This window comes from Rhinolophus ferrumequinum, chromosome 13 (genome assembly GCF_004115265.2).
Source record: "Rhinolophus ferrumequinum isolate MPI-CBG mRhiFer1 chromosome 13, mRhiFer1_v1.p, whole genome shotgun sequence".
Taxonomy (NCBI): Eukaryota; Metazoa; Chordata; class Mammalia; order Chiroptera; family Rhinolophidae; genus Rhinolophus; species Rhinolophus ferrumequinum.
Genome location: NC_046296.1, coordinates 41,712,373 through 41,735,170, shown reverse-complemented (window position 1 = coordinate 41,735,170; position 22,798 = coordinate 41,712,373). Strand labels below are relative to the sequence as shown.

Below are 22,798 nucleotides of genomic sequence, written 5' to 3'. Positions count from 1 at the left end.
GAGGAACGGGGCTGAACTAACAGACATCTCAAGGGCCTCAAGGTCAGACTTTGAGCATCCAGAAGACCACAAGCTGAGGCTCCAACTGACTGGAAGCCATGCTCCCCAGCCCCCGCCAACTCCCTACTTGCTCCACGGCAAGGCAAGTGTCCTCCCTCCAGCTGCAGAAACTGCCAAACGACTCTTTGGAACCCAAACAGGAAGCCAGGAAGAGGGGGGCCAACGGCCTGGGGATCTCTGAGGCTCCTCCAGGAAACATGTGGGGAGATGGGAGGGACAACGACGGCCTGCTCACCCTGCAGCCCAGACACTGGGAGCCCACCGCAGGCCCTGAGCGTCCCCACCCCACCTCCTGGCTGGCAGGAAGCCGGGAGGGCCCTGGGGAAACAATGTCCTTTTATGGGAGACACCGTATGTAGAGAGGGTCTTTAGAACCCTCATTCCTGGACCACTTTGTTTTGTCATAGACTTTATTTTTCAGAGCAGTTTTAGGTTCACAGCAAAATTAAAGTACAGATATTTCCCATTATACCCCTGCTTCTCATCACAAACATCCCTCAGCGGAGTGGTATGTGTGTTACAAGTAATGAACCCACGCTGACACACCATCACCACCCGAAGTCCGTCAGAATTCACTGTTGCTGTTGCACATTCCGTGGGTCTGAACAAAGGTATAATGACATGTCCACCATCATCGGATCATTCAGAGCAGTTCCACTACCCCTCAAATCTTCTGCATATTCATCCACCTCTCCTCCTGAACCTCTGGCACCCGCTCTCTTTTTACTGGCTCCAGTTTTACCTTTTCCAGAATGTCGTAGAGTTGGAATTATACAGTATGTAGGCTTTTCAGATCGGCTCCTTTCACTTAGCAATATACGCTTAAGGTTCCTCCATGTGTTTTCATGGCTTGATACCTCATTCCTTTGAGCGCTAAATATTTCATTGTCTGAATGTACCACAGTTTATTTAGCCATTCACCTACTGAAGGACATCTTGGTTGCTTCCAAGTTGTGGCAATTATGAATAAAGCTGCTATAAACATCTGTGTGCAGGTTTTTGTGTGGATATGTTTTTAACTCATTTGGGTAAATACCAAGGAGCACGATTTCTAGATCATAAATAGTATGTTTAGTTTTGTAAAAAACTGCCAAACTGCCTTCCAAAGTGGCTGTACCATTTGCATTCCCACCAGCAATGAATGAGAGTTACTGTTTCTCTACATCCTCTCCAGCATTTGGTGTTGTCAGTATTTTGGATTTTTGCCATTCTAATAGATGTGCAGTGTTGTTTTAATTCACAGTTCCGTAATGACATATGATGCTGAGCTGGGTCATTTTTAAGGCAGGTTTTTCTTCAAATAATTCTGAGCCTAGATTAACTTCATTTCTTATCAGCCCACTCTTAAGCTTCGGGCACCCAGGATGGAGAAATGCCTGAATTGTAGGCTCTGTTCTGTCACTGGCTCACCGTTGGCCTTGGCAAGTCACTTACCAACCTGGACCTCCGTTTCTCAGCCTGTGAAATGGAGCTCACAGTACTCATCCCACTTGAAGGGGTTGTTGGGGTGTCTCTGTCCACAAGGCTATGGGTCATGGCTTGGCATGGTGGTCAGTGGGGAGTGAAGCCAGGACCACAGGCTGCCTCACCTGGAGGTGGCCCAAGCAGTAACTGCACACTAGGGAGCCCCATAATTCAGGACTGAGGAGAGAGTCAGGGCATCACCTCCCCAGCCCTGCACCCTCCAGCAGATGCCCAGGCCCTCCAGGACTGGCCAAAGAGGCTTCATTCCTGTCCATGCATGTGCCACAGGGATGTAAGAGGTGAAAAGACAGGAGGGCAGGACGTGGCAGAGAGCAGCTGGCCACAGAGCATGCTCCCCTGCTTCCCAGGGAACACTGGGACCAGTGGCTCAGAAAACAGGGCAGGTAGTGGTGCAACATGCAAACTGCAGGCAAAACTCAGGCAAACAGACAGAGGTCCTGGCTCTTGTCCCCATAGGAAAGGAGCCTGTGCTCTGGGAGGTTTAGCATAAATGGGAGACAGAGCTCTAAAATTCAAGGGCTAGCCAGGGCCCCGCAAAGACCTCCTGAATCAGTTGGGGGTCGGGGGTGGAAGAATCGGCAAATCAGGACCACCCGTTTGCAGCTCCTTTCTGGGGTCCATGGGACTCTAGCCTCTTGCTTCCAGCCAGGCCCTGCCCTCAACAGCAAGACCCAACAAAGCCATATCTCCTCTCCCACCAACATTCATTACATGTTTCTTTTTTGACACTGCAGAAAAAGAGCAGAATGGTTCATAATCCCAAATGCTCAGATAACATCTGCTGCCATTGAAAAAATGATACATGCACATGGTAGGGAAGTCAAACAAAAGAGAAAGGTTTCAAATAAAAGTAAAACTCTCTCCCACTTTATCCTTTCACAGCCTCTGTCTGAAGGTAACCAGTTAACAGTTTCTTGTGTAGCCTGACAGAAAAGTGTTATGCCACATTGTCACATACGTATGCATGTGTAACTATTAAAGATAATGCATAGGAAAAGAGGCTGTGCTGTCACACACAGATCTTCCCTTGTTCTTGCAACTTAACCTTCCAACCTACAAGGCCCTCTGATCAGCCCACGAAGACCCAGCCCATCCTTGGGCCATGTGGAATCTGCCATTTCACACCTGTGCTGTGGTGGGGCTGGCCCCTTGCAAACTGGCCCCTACATGGTGTCCAGTTTCTTGTTAGAACATTTTAAATGCTTCCTTACTTCTTTCCCAATCACCCCGGTCTCCCCAGGGCTGGAAACTCTTTGGCTCTCCTCAAAGCCCAGAAATCAGAGTTGCAATGAACTTAATGTAGGGAAAGACAGGACCTGGAAGCAAGGGTGCTTGGGGGCCTTAGGCAAGGCATGAACTTTCTCTGAACCTCAGTTTCTGCCTCTGGAACATGGGGTAACCCTCTCTTAAAGTGGAGGTAGAAATTTTTAAAAGACAGTGTGGTCTAATAAATGGGCTTCCTATACCCTCCTGGAACTTGGAGGCCATTTAATGAAACCAAACTTCTCCTTGGACCTCCAGGGAACAGAGGAATAACAGATGAGGAAACAGAGGCACAGAGAGACTGAAGAATTTACCCATGGTCACATTGTTGGTAAGTGGGAAAATTGGGATGGAACCAGTCAGTCTGGTTCCGGATCTGTGCTCTGGAATACCAGGTGAGCAGCAATTGCTGTGGGAAGTTATGACTAGTCCAGGGACTGGAGGGCTGGAGGACGCTGGTCAGAAAAGAAGGTGAATAGGGTAAAGGAGGGCCCAGGGACCTTCCAGATTGGACAAGGAGTGTGAGCTCACCCCCACCCCACACAGGGCGAGGAGGTCTCAAGCCCCTCTGCATGCGTCCTTCTGCATGGGGTCTGGGCAGGCAAGCTCCCTGTGGACTCAGACTTCACCAGGAAGGTTTGCAGACATGGTGTCTGAGGAGGGCAGAGAGGGAGGCCCTGACTTTATGCAGCATCATTGTGTACTAGCTGTGGTGCATCTTATGTCATTTAATCCTTGTACAACAGACAGTTTTCCTGCTGGGGGAGGACAGCCGTTCTAGTTCATGGACCATCCTCCTCTCCCCCACCCCAGGGTAGGTGACTGCATGGGCCCAGCATCGCGGGGGAACAGAGGGAAGACAATGATGTGATCTTGGGCGCTCCTAGGCCAGGGTGAGCAGGCAAGATACTTCCTCTGGGTGGAGCGGGGTGGGGGAAGCAGGTGACAACAGAGCCAGCCAAAGGCCACCTCTCGCTCTCCCCTGGCCTCCCCCTTCCTTCCTGCTGCTCTGCCCTGTCTTTGACTTCAGCCAGGACTATAGCTGTCTCCTGAGTCATGTTTGCTTTCTAGCTTTCTGGGTTTTACTCACCTGTCTCCCTGGTTTGAGTTTCTACCTTGGTAAGGAGACTTTTCTCTCTCTCTCTCTGCTTCCCTCCTGTATACTCATAAGGACACACAGGCTGCTTGGTGACAACATCTGCAAAGGACTCTCAGGGAAGGACTCCAAGATCAAGGGGACCCTAAACCTCGCAGCCCACTGGCAGCCCCCAAGGTGAGCCTTGGCTGCAAGGTCCCTGGCTTTCTGGGGGCTGAGCAGCCCACCCAGCTTACAAGCTACCTCCTGCTTCAACCATGTGCTTCCTTGCCACAGGCCTGGGCTGGTTGAACTTGGAGCCAAAGGCCCTGATGTTCAAAAGAGGAAAGTATAGGCCTTATCTCCTGCTCTTGGGCAAACCAGTAGGAGCCCACACTTCCCATGCCTTGGACTATTCACACTTGCTCCCTACACGGCCCCAGGCAGCTGGCCTGCCCACCAACCTTCCTCCTCTGAAATCAACCTGAGCTAAGAGAAGGGAAGAACAACTTGAGAGGGCATCTTCTGTACTGTGATGAGGTCAGAGAAGGGAGGCTGTGCCATGGGCAAATGTAATCCTGGATGCCTTTCTGCAAGAGGTGGCATGATACAGCCAGCCAACGGCATTGGGAGGACACTGCTGGCCGGGACATAACAGGACAGGAGTAAAGACATCTAGCATGAGTGTGCAATTGTTAGAAGGGTAGAGAGAATGCAATCATTCCTTCAAGTATTTGTTAAGCACCTACTATGTGCCAAGCTCTGTTCTAAGCACTAGGGACACAGTAAAAAAGACCAAAATGAAAAAATTCCTGGAGCTGACATTTTAGTGGGAAGGTCACCCTGAGGTGGTAGGGTTAACATTTCTGAAAGGGTCTAAAGCTCAAGTAAATGAGGATGGGAGGAAGGACCCATCCCACTGGCCCCTCACCCTATGACAGGTAGGCCTATGGCCTCATCTTTGCCACCAGAGGGAAACTTAGCACAAATGGGGTACATGGAGGCTCAGGCAAACCTACCTCCAAGTAACTGTGGCTTGTGCCATGGTGTCTTCCTCTTTTAAGGTCAGGGTTGCACTGATACCCACCTCCTCCAGGAAGTCTTTCCTGATTAACCCCTCCCTTCACTGGGTGTGAAGATGCTGGTGCCCATCTTCCTTAGAAGCACTATCCTCTAGCCGATCAGAAAGTTTTTTAAAGTCTAGAAGGATATCTTCCTTCAACTTATCCCACCACCTCTACCCACACAGCTCTGAATGCAAAACACTGACCTGTTGTGGTAAGGGTCTGAGCTAGGAATCGGTCATTTGCAGTTGTAGTCCAGACCCTGCAAAATCTCAGGAAAGATATTTCTCTGGGGTCGGGTTTTCTCACCTGTAAAACAGGGAAAGAGGCTTGCCCAGCAATACGACTGAAAGGGGGGACAGCAGCAGCAGCAGACATGTATTGACCACCAAATGCCTGCCAGGCACTGAGCCAGCCTGTCACACATGGTGCTGTGTGTAATCCTCTCAGTAATCCTGTGACGAAGACACGATGGCCGCTCCCATTGTGAAGATGAGGAAACTGAGGCTCAGAGGGATTCATGAATTGCCTACAATCATACAGTGTGACTCCAAAATCCCTGCTCTTAACATATCACTGTTGTTCTGAGTAAAAGATTCCGTTCGATTCTGTTAAACCCGTTATCCAGTCAACTAGCAGTAAAAAGGCACCAACTCTATGCCAGCCACTGAGTAAGCCACAGCCTTTTTCTGAGCATCTAGTGGATGCCCCGCTGGCTCTATGTCAGGGGAGGTGGGAGGTGGAATAGCTCCTGCCCTCCAAGAGCCTGGACGTGTGAAAAGGGCTTAGCCACCCGGAGGTGATGCACTTAGGCTGTGCCACCAGAATCTTCTAGGGGTAGCTGTGTGAATTCACTTAGGCTGTGCCACCAGAATCTTCTAGGGGTAGCATCGTGAATTCACTCCATCTCTCTCTGTTTGGGCTGTTGGCTGTCTAATAGCTGTAAGAACGCTACCTTTCAGCTTTTGTCTGAAGATGACGTGATAATGAGGGCACCTCAAGGGACCAGGTTTGGCAGAGAATATACTGCATAAATTGTGGCCATTATTACTAAAATGAACAACTGGAAAACAGGGGATGATTGTACATGGCCAGATGTCTGGCTGTGTGTCCAGAGGGGCCTCAGGAGTTTAGAGCAGAGAAAGAAGACTCTGGCCTGGAGCAGGCAGGGGAGGCTTCTTGGAAGAGAGAGCCTCAGGTGGGGCACTAAAGAGCTGAGCAGCGGGAAGATGGCTAGAAGGCAGGCATCTGGGCTGGGGATGAGGTGTGGGCAGGGAGGAGGTGCACCTTAGCACCCCGAGGCCACCCAAGAACGGGAGCCGGTGAGCAGCTAGTCCACACTGGCTCACTGCAGGTGATGGGCTCCAATGCTAAGGAGAGGATTCTGGGATAAAGGGAGCCCTCAGGCATTAAAAAGAGGACAGCTCTGGGGTAAGCAGGGCTGCATGCCTCATTTGTGGGGGATGCACAGCCTATGGCAGACACAGGAGAAGCCCAGGTAGATCGTGCTAGGCTCTCCTCCCGGTCCGGTCCTGTGCGTGGCTATGGACATTCACTCCCTGTAGAGTTCTTATGACCCCTGGCCTCAGCCTCCTTGGCCTTCATTATCACTCCCTCCCAGGCCAGGCCACAGGGCTTAAGGTGGTGGGAACGAAGGATTGGAAGAGCTGTGCTGTTCAGGGCCTGCTTGTGGTGGGCCAGGGAAAGGCCCAGAATGTGTTTACGTTTTCCTTCCTTTCCTTCTGGTGGCCCCGCTGGCTGGCGGTTACACCACTGCGGTTTCTTAGCCCCAGGGAGTGTCTCCATTACATAACGCCTGACACAACCGCCCCCTAAAACACACTGGCACCCGCTCAGACGCATACTCCTGCACACATACACACTCACTGACACGCTCTCATAGAGACGCACCTACGGTACACAGTCTCACAGCCTCATTGGGGAAGCACTATGGTCTCAGGAGGATTTCTGCGGCCCCCACCAACAGTCACAATTTTAGTGGGAGAATCTTCCTACTTCCTTGCCCTCAAGTCAGAGGAGCCCTGAGCCTGGTGGGACTGACCCAGGACTGCCCCGGGGTCCCTGGGGGCAGCCTCAGTCTTTGGCGACAGCCCAGGTGGTGGACAATCATGGGCTGCCCTCCAAGAGCCCAGAGGTCAGGGGAGATGAGGCTTTGCCACAGGAAGACTGGAGAACAGGACAGGGAGATGGAGAAAGACCAGACCCTAGAGGACAGCCCCCATTATGTGGACTCTAGAAACTCAGAACAGACATACAGGGACCAAACAGGGGTAGAAATGGCATCTGAGGCACAGAGGGAGGTGGGGGTGGGTATTTAGTGCAACATTTTTGGAGGGTTACCAGGATGGCAGGTTTCAAGGTTTTAAATTTGTGTTACCTCCACAGAAACATGGGAGCTACCCTGCAACTCAGCAATGCTGCCTCTAGGCTTTCATCTGATGGACATGCTCACCCAAGGATCTGTGTATAAGGATGTGCATAAAAATTAAGTAGTGCAGAGCCTAGGTGGCCATCACTAGGGCCCTCATAAATGCAACACCATGCCGCCATTAAAACAAGATGCTGGCATGCTGAGTGAGGAGAGTGGGCCAGTGGACAGGAGGTACAGCATGACCTTATTCATTGAACTGAAACCATACACGAATGTGTATGTGTAACATTTATAAGTAGGGCTGCACAATCACATCTCTGGAACTCCTTACACAAAGTGGTTACCAAGTGGTCAGCTTTGCTGAGTGGGCCTGAGGAAGAAAGGTAGGAGAGACGTTTCCATTTGTATATATTGGAATTCAATGACTACAGTTAGGATATTCAGAACAGGCCTGCCTAAGTTTGGAATAAGAGGATGAACTCCACGAGAGGCCCTATCTACCAAGGAACAGTACATTTCTCCCCCTTCTGAAAGTCCGGGCACTCTGCCCTCACATGGTGTGGGGTGGCTTTCTGGTCCCACCATTCATGAGCTGGAAGACCTTGGGCAATGTTTTCATTTCTCTGAGCTTCATTTTCCTCATATGTCAAATGAGAGAGAACATGACCGCTCTCATATGGGGTCTGGTTTTGTTGCACCAACAGTTACTGAGACCCTTCTAGGAGGTAGGTTGGGGTGTGCAAGGAGGAACCTGAGGGCTTTTGCTTTGAAGGAACTTCTAGGCTAGAGAGAAAGACACAGGTGTAGGACAATGTGTTCTTGCTCCTACAAAGGCCTGCACAGATGCCCTGGGGAGCTGGGGCTGGCTGGGGGGAGAGGCTAGATGTGAGGTTGAGATTCAGCTGAGGCTGAGGAAGCAGGGGGCGGGGTGGAGGGAGTACTGGGGCAGTTCAGGAGTGGTGCATCGAGGCAGAGCTTTAAAGAGCATGTTTGGAAGCTTGGATTTGAACTGGGGGTGGGTGAAGGAACCCTTCAGGGTATTCAGGCCGGAGAGGCACGATTGCCTAAGTGTTTGAGAAGCTGACTCCGGGGAATGGTGGCTGGAAGGAGGAGCAGCTGGGGCTCCTGGTTCTCCCCCGTCCATGTAAGAGGGGGAGCCTGAGTGACTGCGGTGGTAAAGACAGAGCAAAGGGGCAGTGTTCAGGCATGGTTAGAAAGCAGAGTCATTAGGTTCTGGAAGCCTTCCGTGTTTCCCCGAAAATAAGACGTACCCCGAAAATAAGCCCCAGTTCAGATCATCAGCCAGATGGACGCATTTAGTATGTTATGATGATGTTTCAGAAGAAGATGACATGACTGTATTTGAATAAATATAGATTGTTGTACATGAAAAAATAAGACATCCCCTGAAAATACGCCCTAATGCGTCTTTTGGAGCCAAAATTAATATAAGACCCGGTCTTATTTTGGGGGAAACACAGTAGAGGGAAGAGGTAGAGGGGAGCTAGAGAAAGACTTCAGGAGGATGTCGTGTTGGGGCGTGTGCCACTGGATGGATCTGGTACTGCAGCTGTGGAGAGAGGGTCAACAGGAAGGCGTGGTGTGAGTGTCTATATCTAGGTGTGTGGAGGTGGGCCCAGGCTGCTGGGCAGGGCTGGGAGGTGCCACCACACGATGGGCAGTCACTTCATTTCTCCTCCACTGGCACTTACAGTCTACCAGACAGAGTGTTAGTTTTGGAGTGTAGTGGACCTTCTTGGCTTGTGAGGGAAGGGGGAGTCCTCAAGGGCATCATGGTTGTGCCCTAGGACTTGCTTTGGCAAAGGACCACCCTTCGACGGTCAGATGAGAAAGGCTTCCTTTTTTACAGTTGCGCGCATTGTAATAGAACACTCAGGAGCAACAATGCTGTCCAACAGAACTTCCTGTGATGATGGAAATATTCTGTCTTGTTCAGCGCACTATCCCCTAGCTTCACGTGGGTATTGAGCACTTGAAATGCGGTTCATACGACTCAGGAAGTGAGTTTTAAATTTTGTTTAATTTAAATTAAATGTAAACAGTCACGTGTAACTAGTGCTTACCATATTGGACAGTGCAGCTCTCTGTAGAATGTCCAAAAGAAAGCAGTTGCCACTCTCATCTGAAGGCCCATATAATTGGGGGAGTTTAGTGGGGACAGAGTAGGGAACTTTCTTGATTCCCCTCAGATAGGGTACCTATTGATCAGGTGTGAAGCTTAGAATATAAGGAAGGACAATATACACATTAAACAAAGGCATGTAAAATATGTCAGAGGATGGCAAATGCTAGGGAAAATAAAGCAGGATGAGAGAGAAGGAACACCAGACAGGGCTATTTTCGAGAGGGTGGTCTGGGTGTCCCCTGAAAAAGTGACACTTAGCAATAAATTGAAGAACACAGGCCATGTAGAAGAGCACGGCAGATGGACTAGCAGGTGCAAAGGCCCTGAGTCAGAGAGGAGGCCCAGCATGCTGAAGAACAGATATTGCAGGACCTTGTAGGCCTTACTAAGATTTTTATTTTTACTTTATTACATTTTTTTTTTTTTTTAAATTTAAGGGTGTTTTTCCAGGACCCATCACCTCCAAGTCAAGTAATTTTTTTTCAATGTAGTTGTGGAGGGCGTAGCTCACAGTGGCCCATGCAGGGATCAAACCGGCAACCTTGTTAAGAGTACCGTGCTCTAACCAATTGAGCTAACTGGCTGCTCCCTTGCTAAGATTTTTAGATTTTTATTCTGAGTGAGGATTTTGAGTGAAGGATGACTTGAACTAATTGAGTTTTAAAGCACAGATGTGGAAATCCGGGTTTATAGACAGTGTGGGAGGAAGGCGGGTAGAGAGGACTCAGAGGCAGCCTGAGGTGATTTGAAGGAGCAACAGCTTCAATTCCTTGGAATTCCGCTTCCCAGCCGCTTGGCCTCAGACATAGGACTTCTCTGAGCTCAGTTCCTCATCTTTGAAATGGGGTCAGTAACAGTCCCTCTGCGTTGGGTAGCCACAAAGGCTGTTATTAACATATATATAAAGCTTTAGTACATAATAGGCCGTCCATAAACAGTCGCTATTAGCATCTGTAAGGCATTCCAACCAGGAGACCTGTGGGCATGGGCTGTGGGAAGACGGGCAGCGAAGATGATAACAACATAATGTCATTATGATCGTAACAGTGATAACAGCATAATGATGATAACAGCCAGCTAATTCTTGTTGAATACTTACCACCTCTAAGCACCAGGCAGATCATTTTGCCAATATTATTTCATTTAGTCTTTACAACGGAAACAAGGACAATAATAATCAATTTTTTCAAAGGAAGCAACTGAGGCTCAAAGAGGCAGTGAAGTACGCTGAAGGTCACACAGTGGGTATTGGCAGCACCGGGGACCATTCCCCACCTCTGACTCCAGAGTCCCAGTTCTTTCCGCTGGTGATGACCTACGGGCTCTGGGGTGAAAGGTCCCAGTGAGTCCCCCTCTCGGGGGTATTTATGTTTTTTGGGGGTCTCTGAGAACAATTTTTCTCATTGAAAAAGCTAATTGAAAACATTTAACCAAAACAAGAGAACATTTCAAAGGATAATATAAGAAAACAGGGTAGAAATCATTGAAACAAAAATATGATGCTTTAATAGAAGAATTGGCGGGGGGCAGAGCGCAATTAGTTAAAGTCATCCTTCAAAATCCTCGCTCAGAATAAAATCTAAACATTTTAGCAAGGCCTACAGGGTCCTACATTATCTGTAGGACCCTCCCAACCCATCCACCAGCCCCTTTTCTTTCTGACCTTGACACCCCTTCCCTCATCCTGCTCCAGCCACACTTGCTTCCCTTCATCACGCTGGGCCTGCTCTCCGACTCAGGGCCTTTGCACCTGCTATTCCATCCGCCATGCTCTTCTACATGGCCTGTTTCCTTCAATTTATTGCTAAGTGTCACCTTTTCAGGGGACACCCAGACCACCCTCTCGAAAACAGCCCCGTCTGTCTTTCCTTCTCTCTCATCCTGCTTTATTGCCTGCCCTTGAGGGCTGAGCTCACTATCCCAGCCCCACCCTGTGCCACTTTACTCCGTTCTCTACCCCAGGCACTGTACCCGGCTTTCTTTTCCTCTCTGCAACCATGTTCCCTTTAACCACAGGGTCTTTGCACTAGCTGCCTTTTTTCTTTTAATTAAAATATTGTATAGTTTCAGGTATACAGCATAGTGATTCAACATCTATATACCTTACTAAGTGATCACCACAATTCTAGTAACCTTCTAAAAATATGGAATGCTTCAAAAATTTGCATTTCACCCTTGTGCAGGGACCATGCTAATCTTCTCTGTATTGTTCCAATTTTAGTGTATGTGCTGCTGAAAGGAGCACCGAGCTGCTCCTTTTACTTGGAAAACTCTTTCATTGGCCCTTTGCCTTATTGTTACTTACCTTTGCCCTTCTTACTTCTTTAGAAGCTTCCCGGACCCTAAGTGAGGTGAGTTTCTCTGAAGGCTCTCCCATACTTCCCTTGCATATCCCAGAGTTCAACTTGTGAGCATACTTAAAAAAAAAAAAAAATGAAGATATAATTCGCATACAACAAAATTCACCAGATTAAAGTACACAAATGTACAAATGCTAGTATATTCACAAGGTTGTACAACCATCACCACTATCTAATTCCAGAATATTTTCATCAACCCCAAAAAGAAACACTGTACCTATCAGCAGTTATTCCCATTCATCCTGTAGCTCTGGCAATCACTAATCTACCTTTTGTCTCCACGGATTTGACTGCCTATTCTGGACATTTCATGTAAGTAGAATCATATAATATGTGGTCTTTTGTGTCTGGCTTCTTTCCTGTAACATAATGTGTTTAAGGCTCATCCATGTTGTACTGTAAATCAGTCCTTCATATTTTCTATGACTAAGTAGTATTCCATTGCATGGATAGACCACATTTTGTTCATTCGTCTGTGATGGACATTTGTGTTGTTTCCACTTTTTGGCTATTGTGAACAATTGTACATGTTCTTCTCCCGCCCCCCCGCATACACGTTCTTTTATTGGGACATCATAGAGCATCAAACCTGTTTGAGTAAGGGAAACAGACATTAATAAAATATGTACAAAACCCAATGGGTTGCTTTGGAAAACAGTATGGCAGTCGTCACAAAGTTAAACAGTAGACTTATCATGTGATCAGGCAATTTTACTTCTAGGTATATAACCAAAAGAACTGAGAACATGTCCATACAAACACTGGTACATGGAAGTCCATAGCAGCATTGTTCAACAATAGACAAAAGGTGAAAACAACTCAAATATCCATCAACTGAAGAATGAATAAACAAAATGTGGTCTATCCATACAATGGAACACTATCCTTTCATAGGACGAAATGAAGGCTGATTCAAGCTACATCATGGGTGTCCCTGGAAAACATTATGTACACTCCATGAAAGCATGGATGACAGCTGTCAGTTCACCTGTTACCCCTGTGCAGGCATTTACTAGATGATCAAGAACTATAAGTGGGACGAATGAAAGGACCCATCAGCAGTCCCAGCATCCCCAGCACCGCCCCTCCCCCCTTTAATGTCTGGCCTGAATCCCAGGGCAGTGAGGCGAACCTGCCAGCAAGTCCAGCCGTCAGTAATACATGCCTCCTGCCCTGCAGCATTTCTGATTTCCGTCTTCCCAACGCGTCACCGTGAAAGTCTGGGCATCCAGTAGGTGCTCAATAAAGCCCTGGCACATTGTCCTGACTGGACCTGAAGTTCCAACAGTAGCCAGGCCAGGTAGACAACCAGATAGCACAGCGTTACCTGCCACATAGCTCAGCCAAGTTCCTCTCCCCTGAAGCGCAGCCTTTCTCTGCTCAGGGGTACAGGGAAAGAAGCAGTAGTTTTGCAATGACCCACCGCCCCTTCTCAAGTGGTGCAGGGCTCACAGACTGCCCTGCAAGCAGCCTCTCACCCCATTCATCACAGGGTCAGTGGGATTTGGTAAGACAAGGCCCTGGGCCTGCATTTCAAAGGTTTCCCTACTCCCCATAAGACCAGCACTGGGCCCAGTGTTGGGGGTCACAGGCCACCCCACAGCCAGGAACCCAGCCTCCTGTAGAGGTGGCCACTGGGAATTCTGTTTCATCAAATATTGCTGGGCCAAGGAGTTTTATTTGAAAATCATGTTAATTAGCCGGAAACTAGGAGTTTAATAAATGGAAAACAGAGAACTTTCCAAGGGTACAGCTGGGAAACACTTGCTTTTTTAAAAATTCCGCCTGGCTTCCCAGGCCAGCTAAAGCACCCTGACACGAGGCCCTGATTGCCAGAGGAATCCACAAGGAAAACAAAGCTTATTTTTAGAGAAATATTTTAAACTCGGTTTCAAAGAACTCAGGAGTTTTCTTGTCTGCCCAAAATCCTTAATATCTTTCCTTCTATTTCAGAGCTGCCTCTAACCCGAGGGCACAAGAACTCCTATCTGACAAGAGCTATTTCTGCACAGATGAAAATAAATGGGCCCCTTCCTTCTCCAACTAGAGAATTGTTTCTAAATATGTCCCCGCAAGGCAGGCACAGGACGCCAGTCCTTGGCAGGTGTGCCCAGAATAAGGTGGGTCTGGGGTCCCTGCAGGTCTGAAGGCCTGTCTCCTTCCCACTCAGCCCTGCTCTGCCCACCACCCTGCAGGAAGCTGTCGACAGCCTGGCCATCATTTCCGGGTTTTGAAAGCAGTTTTTAACTTGAAAGAAGCCTGCTAAAAAGGGCTGCTTTTCCTCTGTAGGTTGTTAACACTCCCCACCCGACACAGACACACGCCCCGCCCCCCATAGACATCCAGACCCAAACATACAGCAACACCCTTGGATCCTTCCTCACCTCCCCCAGAGCCACGCACCTACCCACACAGCGTCAGCGACACAGACTCACTCACCCACAGCAACAGGCATACCCACACTCACCCACGCAGAGATCCACACACCTACATACACACACTCAGAGCAACACTCAAACCCACACCTACACTCACCCACACACTCACACAGATACACACACACACCCATACAGATTTCCACATATATGCACATACCAGTACTCCCCCCTAAACACCAGACACAGACCCCTGAGGACCTATGCACAGAGCAATACCCACAAACACGTGCACACCCACCTAGTCAGACAAGGGACACAGATACAGATATACACCCTCCATATGCACACCCCCCGACAGACCTCCCTCCACACAGACATACCCTTTGATGATATATACATTCCTACACTTTCCAGGTCTAGCAAAAACTGTCAGGAGAGGTTGGAAGGACCCATCTAGGCAGAGGTGGGCCCGGGAGGTGCTGTGGCTTCCTGCTGCCTGGGCCCCCACCCACCTCCTTCCCCCAGGGCCCCTCCCAGGCAGGCCAGGCCCTGGCTCCTCGCTGGTCCTCCCTCTTTTCCTCCCTCTTTCCTTGGCCTTGCCAACAGCATGGAACTGGACTTGCCCTGGATGGCTACAGGTCTCCACATCCCCTGGAGTGCGAACAAGAAAAAATAAACACAATTAAATGTGGCAACAACAATGGAAAGTGTCTACCGGCTCCTGATGGAAGGTAAACCTGGCCAAGGCTTAGACTCTAGGGGCCATGTGGGCTCCCACTAACTCATAACGCCAAGGAAGGCACAGAGACCCAACTTCCCCTTTCAAGAAGATGCAGCTTGACTCACTTTTGTCCTCACTCTTGTCACCACAAGCAAAACTGAAGGAGATCCAGAGCCTGGGGACGGTTTGCTTCCAGGGTCAAATGCTTTCTAATGGGCTTGCTCCCTGCACACATCCATCTTGGGGATTTTCTGAGACCCCCCCAGGCAGATTTTAAGATTGAGCATCCTAGTGCTGGGCCAGACCTGCAGCCAAGAGCTACGCCTGTTTGTCATAACTGCATTGGGCCCTCCCAGGTCTGGACCTTTCATCCGGGTCTCTGAGCCACTGCAGCGCTCACAATCCTCCATCTATTCCCATGGGCCGTACAGAGCTTTCGCCTTCTCAATAGTTTTTTTGTGTTGGTTTTTTTTCCTCTTATGCACTCAGTAGTAGATTCAGAGTGAGTGGTGGAAAATATGTCCACTCATGCACCCCTTCTCTGAAATAATTTAGAAGGTGGTGTACATTCATTGGGTTGCTTAAAAAACACCTTAGCTTTCTAACAGCCAGTGGAAATGCCGCGCTATTAAGACATTCTAAACACCATCACATTCTGGGCTCATTTTCATACTGACTACAAAAGAATTTTATCTTGAGTGTAATGCACTTTTGGAGCCAGAGTCAGTTTTAGTTCCGCTCCCCAGCTGGTGATAGGAATCCTGGCTTGAAACTTGCAATTTCTTTTAATTCTTGTTCCCTTCATTTACACGAAAACTTTGCTAAGGGTGATCAAGCAATAGCAGAGAGTTTTGTGAATTCCAACCGCTGTAGAGACAATGACCTACATACCCTCCATTGATCTGCGGCAAGAGGAAATTTCTGAATGACTCCCCCCCTGCTTTCCACACTCCACTGGGTCTAAAATACAAAATACCAGATCTTAGTTGGGTTTGCAAACAAACCAATTTAAAAAAATGAATGTGGCTTACCCCAAAAAGAAGTTTAATCAAGAAGCCGATCAAAAGTACTTGTTTAAGGAAAGTAAGTTTTGGGAAGAAGTGAAAACAAGGCCTTTGAAAAGAAGCCTGGCCTAAATAGTACCACATTTTAGACTTTTTCCTCTCCATTGCACATTCTTTATGGTGGAGAAGGCCAGGGAGCCTGCAGGGTCTTCCTGGCCCAGCCCTCCTTGGCCAGATTCACCCTCCCCCGCTGCTGAGGCCCTCAGCCAGGGGCTGGGCATCTGGGAGAACTTTGAAACTGTTCCCCATCCCCTTTGGCAGTGTGTGCCAAGCACCAAAATGCTCCAGCTAACACCAGTGCAATCATCGTTAACATGAAACAGCTGCCTGAAACCTGGCCGGGCTCTGCAGATGGCCCCCACCCGGCCTGGCTCAGCTGTGAGACACAGGAGACCCAGCTAGGCAGGGAGGGAGGGTATGCAAGTATTGGTTGATAGGGCCCAGCTGTTGTAGATAAGACAACAAACTATTGCTAAATCTCTTACCTACTTTGGAAAAAGTGTCTGAACTGTGTGGGGTGGAGAGTGAAGGAAAAACATGAATTGATTTATGAACCTGCTTTTTAAGTTTTTAAAGTGAACATAGGAAAAAAAACATACTAAGATTTTAACTGTGTTAAGAATCAGCAAAATTTTCTTCTTCCTTTTTCTAGAGACCTGGGTTGAATTTGCTTTCTGGCCACTCAGTTGTCTAAAGCAGACACTAATCCTTTTGCATGAAAAACGTGTGTGCTCCCTCCCAGAGGAAGCTATCCACATAAAACAAACATTATCCAGATATAAGTTTAACCTGTTTAATCTTGTCCCTTTCCTTCCTCTCCGGCCAAGGACACAACCAGGCTTTCCAAAGTCCAGGCAAATCCCAGGCCTAACCCCCCACCTGTTTTAGCATTCTGAAAGCCTGCAGCCCAAGGCCTTGCAAGACCCTCCTCCCTTCCCTACCCAAGCAGTTCTGTTCCCTGGGCATCCCAGGAAAAAAAAAAAAAAAAATCAGACCTTCAGCTGCCACTGCAGACACGTGACACTTGGTGACTCACAGGCAAGCCACACCCCTCCAGGCCTCCCAGCCAGGCCCTGCCACCAGCCAGCCAGCCAACACTAGGATGCATCTTATTAGCAAGGGTAACAGCTAATGCCCTTGACAGTCCAAATAATTACAGTCCAAATAATTACTTTTTTTCAGCCAAAAGAATTTGCTATAAAATACTGAGGGGCAGGCCCTGCCAGCTCCAAATCCTAGTCCCCAATCCCTCCAAGACTTGGGTGACGCCTGACCAAGTGGTGGGGAACTAGAAAGCTAGATATTTTCATTGGAAACAAACAAACAAACAAACAAAAAACTAACTTACAACATATTAATAATACCTTTTTTCCCAAAAATTTTATTGGGGGAAAACTACAAAACATATACAGTACAATGTTTACAGTCACAATTTGTAGTGAACTGATTCCCCAAAATATATTACAACTCAAGTTGACTTATCTTGTTACATTCAAATACCTACTTCTGTCAAAGTAGTCCAGAGTACATACATACATAGTGCTCCAACTGTACCTACGTACATACAAACTAAAGCTACTGCTCATTCATCTGCTGTCCAGGAAAGCATTCCTGCCTTTCTACATGGGAAAAAAAAAATACTACAAGTTTTGGAAATTTCTGTTATTAAACAAGGCATATTCATGTAATACATACCATTTTAGCACTAAGAGTTGACCTCTTCACTTTAGCTATATAAAAAAAGTGGTAAAAATCTTTTCCTTTTGTGCAGTTGAACCCATCCTACATTCAAATTCTCTCAAGCACTAATAGACAAAATACTTATTTGGTTGAGTAAGATTTAAGGCAAGTTCTGGCCCTTCCAAAGGCACTGTGAGACTACCCCCCATTATTGCTACACGTCTACACACAGAGTTATGTCACAGTAGAAATGATGGAATAAGCAAACATTTTTTTGCTAATTTATAAAGTTGGAATGAGAAAAGCATGCCACATTTAAGCCTGATTGCAAAGTATGTGGTCACTTTTTTTCTTTAAAGTTGGATGGGCTACAACCATTATACATTCTAAGAAAACTCGTAAGATATTCCTTAAACTACTTCCACAGCATCAAGATAGATTTCTATAAAGAAATCATGCAATCTTTCAAAATTTACGTAAACAAGGAAAGAAATTAATGAAATAAATATTACATACAATCTCTTAAATTAAGATTTTTTTTACTCATTTACAATAAAATAACCATGTGAAGTTACAAAAGGCATATATTACTGTGAAAAGAACATACACTCCACATTTTGCCGATAATAATGGCAATCATAATTTAACATAATAAAAGAATATATATCTATTGCTTTTCATCATACTTGATAAATACAGTATGAACAAAATTTTCAATGTATACTTTTCACAAGATAATAAATAAGTTAAATAGTTTTTTTCATATTGAGTTGTGGTGCAGTGGTGCGAATCAACTCAAAACAGCTAAAAATTCAGCAGTTATTCCCCCAACAATTACAAACTAAGCTCTGCCCGAAGCTTCCAAAGAGAGCAGACAAAATGGTTCTAAATTAAACACCCACTAAGTGGTGGCAACGAAATCAGGAACCAATATGAAACTTTGGAATGCAAGGTTTTTTTTCCAGACACATAAGTTGGTTTAGAAAAACAAAACAACATAACCTATGGAGCAAAGGGCTCTACTATCAAGGCATATTCATGGCAGAATATTAAATTCTAAAAGCTTATAGAATTCTAAAAGCTTATAGGTTTAGCAAGGTGGTGGCTTGGCTGGTTTGTTTACACTGTTCTGAAACAACAATGAGGAACTTCTCTCAAGATAAAGTTCCCACATCTGGACTAATGCTTTTCAAGTGAAGATATGGAATGGTGGTTGGTAGCTGCTGGTGCTGGGTTGATTTTTCCTAAAGTCCCAAACTCGTTTGAGACCTAAAAAAAGTTAAGTGTTTGGTTTTTTGTTCTATTCGCATCACAACTGCCCTGTTGTGAATATTTTGTTCATCAATACAAAAAGTTCGTTTACTTTTTTTGCTCAACAAGAATGAAACTTCGTATAATAATAAAAATAATAAAAAACAAAAACTGGAGAAAACCGAAAAGGTAGGCGTGGGGGGCCCACCCGGCACACGAAAAGTTCGAGTCCAAGTGCTCGGTCTGGCCTGCAGTCTAGTCTGCTTGTGGCCTATTTCACCCCCAACTCCCGTGCCCCCCTGCCCCTTAGTAGGAGCAAGGGGGCAGAGGCGCCCTCCGACACCCCCAGAACGGCCTTCCCTTCCTCCTCCTCCTCCTCACTGTAGCCCTCTTGCCTCAGTCGTCGGAGATGGAGAGGCGGCTGAAGATGGGCAGGCGGCGGCCGGGGTCGAGGCTGGGAGACTCGGAGCCGCTGAGGCTGCCGGAGCTCAGAGAGCCGCTCAAATAGCTGTCGCGGTCCGACAGCGAGTCCGGGGGACTAGGGGGCGCGTCGAACACTGGCGACTCCGACAGGCGGCGCGGCAGCTGGAAGTTGTAGGGCGGCGAGGGAGGCGCAGCAGCACTAGCAGGGAGGGGCGCGCTGGGCGGCGCCGGGGGCTGCGCGGGGGGCACCAGGCCCTGCTGCTGCTGCTGGCTGCGATAGTAGGCGGCGGCGGCCACCGCGGCGAAGTTGTGGGTCTGGATGGCGAGCGGCGTGATGAGGCTGCTCAGCTCCGGGCCGAAGGTGAAGGCGTTATTGGCACACGAGGCCGACGAGCAGGCGGCACACGGAGCTCCGGGCGCCAGCAGGTCCTCGGCGCCCCCCGTGCCGTACAGGAGGGCGGCTGCTGCTGCCGCTGCCGCCGCCGAGGCACAGCACGTCGGGGCGCCGGAGGGCGTGGAGGACGCCGAGGCCGACGAGCAGGACGAAGCAGAGGAGGAGCAGGACGAGGCCGACGAGCAGGAGGGCGGGGGTGGCGTGCGCGACGTGGGGCTGTCGAGCAGCAGTGGCGACTCGAGGCCCCCCGGGGGTTGGTGGTGGCCCGACGGGAAGCCCGAGAAGCTGAGGCTATGATGCAGCTTGGGCCGCGGCTCCCGCGGGAAGCCCAGGTGCAGCGCATCGCGCGCGCTGAAGTTGCGGAGGTCCCCGGAGGGGCCCCCAGATGGCGCGGGCCGCCGCTCATCCGCGTTGTGGATGAAGTGGCAACGCGGCCCGTAGGGGCAGAACCCGATGGTGTGGAAGGTTCGGCACAGCTCTGTCTTGTACTTGGGGTGGCGGGTCAGGCTGCGCAGCTCGTGGAAGCCGTGCGCGAACTGGCACTTCTCGCCGTACTTGCACGTGCCGCTCTCCTCGAAGGGCCGGCACAGCTCAGTTTTGTAGCGAGTCGAGTTGATCTGGGATCCGCCGCCCCCCTTCTGCTGCTGCTGCAGGTGCAGGAGATGCTGGCTGCGCTCGCCATTCTCGCTGAACGAGCGGTCCCGGAATTTGTTCTCCTTGTTCAGCAGGGCCGTGCCGCCACCCCCCGAAGGCTCCTTGAGTGTGCCGTAGGAGGCTGGGCTGCCGGCCGCCGCGCTGCCGCAGCTGCTGCCGTTAGGCGCGCCCGGGAACTTGGGCGAGCAGCTGCCGGGGGTAGGCGCGGGGTGGGCGAGCGCGTGCAGGTTGCTGGCCGAGTGCCGTCGGAGGAAGCCCGGCGTGAAGCCCGAGCTAGGGGCGGCGGCCACGGGCGTCCCTACCGCCTTCTTGTCCAGCATGTTGTTCAGATTGAGGTTGGCCAGGGATTTCTCCGTCTGCCAAAAGGTGGGGAGCAGGAAAGGGATGAAAAAGGGTAAGGAAGGGAAGAGTTGGGGCGAGTTGCAGAAGAATTGCCAGCCTTCTGATTCCTTTTCCTTTTTGAGGATTTCGACTCGGCCCCCACCCTCCACCCATACACACGCAAAAGAATCAAGTTCGCCTAAGGAGGAGCCGGACTACTACTTCAGGCCGCGCTGGGTTTCGACATGTGATTTTTAGCCCGTGGGCCGCCGGCCCGGGCGGCGCAAACTCCGTCCGGGAAGCACCGAGCAGCGTGGCCGCAGTCGGCTCCGGATAAACTAAACAGCTACAGCCGCTCCCTCCTGCCCTTTCTCCCTCCCTGCTCCTTCTCCCCGCCCACAAGGCACGAGCACAACTACTGCAAACTTCGGGATTTTTCTCGACCCCAAAAAAGTCAAGGTGGGGAGGGGGGTCCCCCAAAAGCCGAGGACAGAAGGTAAAGTCTGAAAATTTGAAGGGCTTCCTGCTTGCCCGCCTTCTTCTTTCCTTGCTCCCCCCGCGTACCTTGCACAAGAAGTCGATATCGTAGAAGGAGGGTAGAAGTGTGGTCGACATGTTTCTGGATCCTGTAATGGTCGGAGGTGTGGGCAGAGAGGTCCGGAGGAGCCCTCGGGGCTGCGCGGCCGGGCTCGAGCCACGACGAATAACGGGCGAGGGGCGGGGGGGGGAACCGAAAGTTGGCTGGGGCGAGAAAAGCGGGAGAGGGAAGCAGCGTGGACTGGTTTGAGGGCGCTGGGACTGCGGAGTGGGGGGAAAAGGAGAAAGAAGCAAAGAGCGCTCCTCCGCGCCCCGGGGTGCCCGGCCCGCCCCCCCCCCCGCGCGGAGCCGACGGCAGCTCGCGAACTGCTGGAACTCCGCGGCCCGCGAGTACGCGCCCTATATAGAGAACTGCAGCTGCTGGGCGGGCGTGCCCGGGGGAGGGGACAGAACGTTGACCCCGCTGGGGTCTCCAGGCAACGCCGCCCGTCGGCTCGTGGACGTCAGGCTCCTTTCTGGCCTCTCATTGGCCGCCGCCAATTTTTTCCTCTGGGGGAGGAGGCAGAGAGGCCTCGGGGCGGGGCAGGCTGCCGCGGCGCCCTGGGCGGCGTGGAGAGTTCGGCCCAGATGGGTGCTGCTGGGTGGCGGCGGGTAGATACGGCTCCCCTTTTCTGGGGCTGCACTATTGGAAATCCCCAGCACGTTTTACGTGGCCGGGGTTCTGCATCCCTGGACGTGTCTTTCCCCGCCCGATCCTGTTGGGCGAAATTGCGGAGCTTTTAACTCCCACCCTGGGTTTTATACTGGGCGCGGGAATTGCAAAATGCAAGAATATTGCAGACATCCGCGCGGCCCGGCTGGTTTGCAAAGCGTTTTCCCGCTTGGGGAGGGAGAGGCGGGGGCTCTGGGCCTGAGTCTGGTGGGTGGCGGCTCCATCCCGACTGCACGTGGAGACACGATGGGGGTGGGGGCGGGAGCGGCCACGCGGGCGGCTGCCGCTGCAGTCTCGCCCAGAGGAGCCTGGGCCGGTTTCTCCGCCCCTCTCCCCGCCCAGGCTGCAGTAAACAGGGCTCGAGCGCCGGGGCCTGCCGGGCAAGGCTGAGTGTCTGAGGACAAGGCGCTGGCTTTGCTAATCACATCACAAGACCTTGAGCTAGGGCCAAAGGCGCGGAGTGGCGCGGGGCGTCCCGGGCGGGGGAGCCAGCTGGGAGGACGGGAGAAAAAATCGGCAGAGCCGGGCAGGCATGGAGGCGATTGGCCGCCACCCTGTCCGTCTGCTGGTCACCCCGGCCTTCTCCAGCCCTCCCGGAGGTTGGGGTGCAGCTGCCAGCCAGGCTCCCCTCCTCAGCCTTGGGCTAGTGTGCTCTCCAAGCCCCTTCCCTCCCGGCCATTGTGGGAGCCGCGCCCCGCCTTAGCTCGTAGTGGGCCGCAGTCTCTGGCTGAGGCAGTCTGTGGTCAGGCAGGGCTGGGCATTGAGGACTCGGATGATAGACTTGTCCCCCGTTTCCTCTCGCCAGTTGCACTCCCCTA

At 50.3% G+C, this 22,798-nt stretch overlaps 1 protein-coding gene, 1 long non-coding RNA gene and 1 other non-coding gene across 3 annotated transcripts; all 3 read right to left on the bottom strand.

Moving 5' to 3' along the window:
- Positions 1-498: 498 nt before the first annotated feature.
- Positions 499-14,728, bottom strand: LOC117033227 (uncharacterized). Its single transcript, XR_004424855.1, has 4 exons — positions 14,604-14,728; positions 11,791-11,901; positions 5,154-5,256; positions 499-661 (listed from the first exon to the last, which is right to left on the bottom strand). It is a non-coding gene; the product is annotated as an uncharacterized LOC117033227 (long non-coding RNA).
- Positions 11,624-11,730, bottom strand: LOC117033489 (U6 spliceosomal RNA). The gene has a single exon (XR_004424886.1). It is a non-coding gene; the product is annotated as a U6 spliceosomal RNA (small nuclear RNA).
- Positions 14,729-17,369: 2,641 nt separating the features above from the next.
- Positions 17,370-21,639, bottom strand: ZFP36L2 (ZFP36 ring finger protein like 2). Its single transcript, XM_033125032.1, has 2 exons — positions 21,296-21,639; positions 17,370-20,766 (listed from the first exon to the last, which is right to left on the bottom strand). The coding sequence occupies exons 1-2, from the start codon at positions 21,344-21,346 to the stop codon at positions 19,336-19,338; spliced, it is 1,482 nt and encodes a 493-aa protein (XP_032980923.1). The 5' UTR covers positions 21,347-21,639; the 3' UTR covers positions 17,370-19,335.
- Positions 21,640-22,798: the final 1,159 nt, after the last annotated feature.

Coding starts and splice junctions, on each gene's coding strand:
- ZFP36L2 (XM_033125032.1), bottom strand. CDS start 21,346: ATGTCGACCACACTTCTACCCTCCTTCTACGATATCGACTTCTTGTGC. Junction 20,767..21,295: donor ATATCGACTTCTTGTGCAAG/GTACGCGGGGGG, acceptor ACCTTTTGGCAG/ACGGAGAAATCCCTGGCCAA.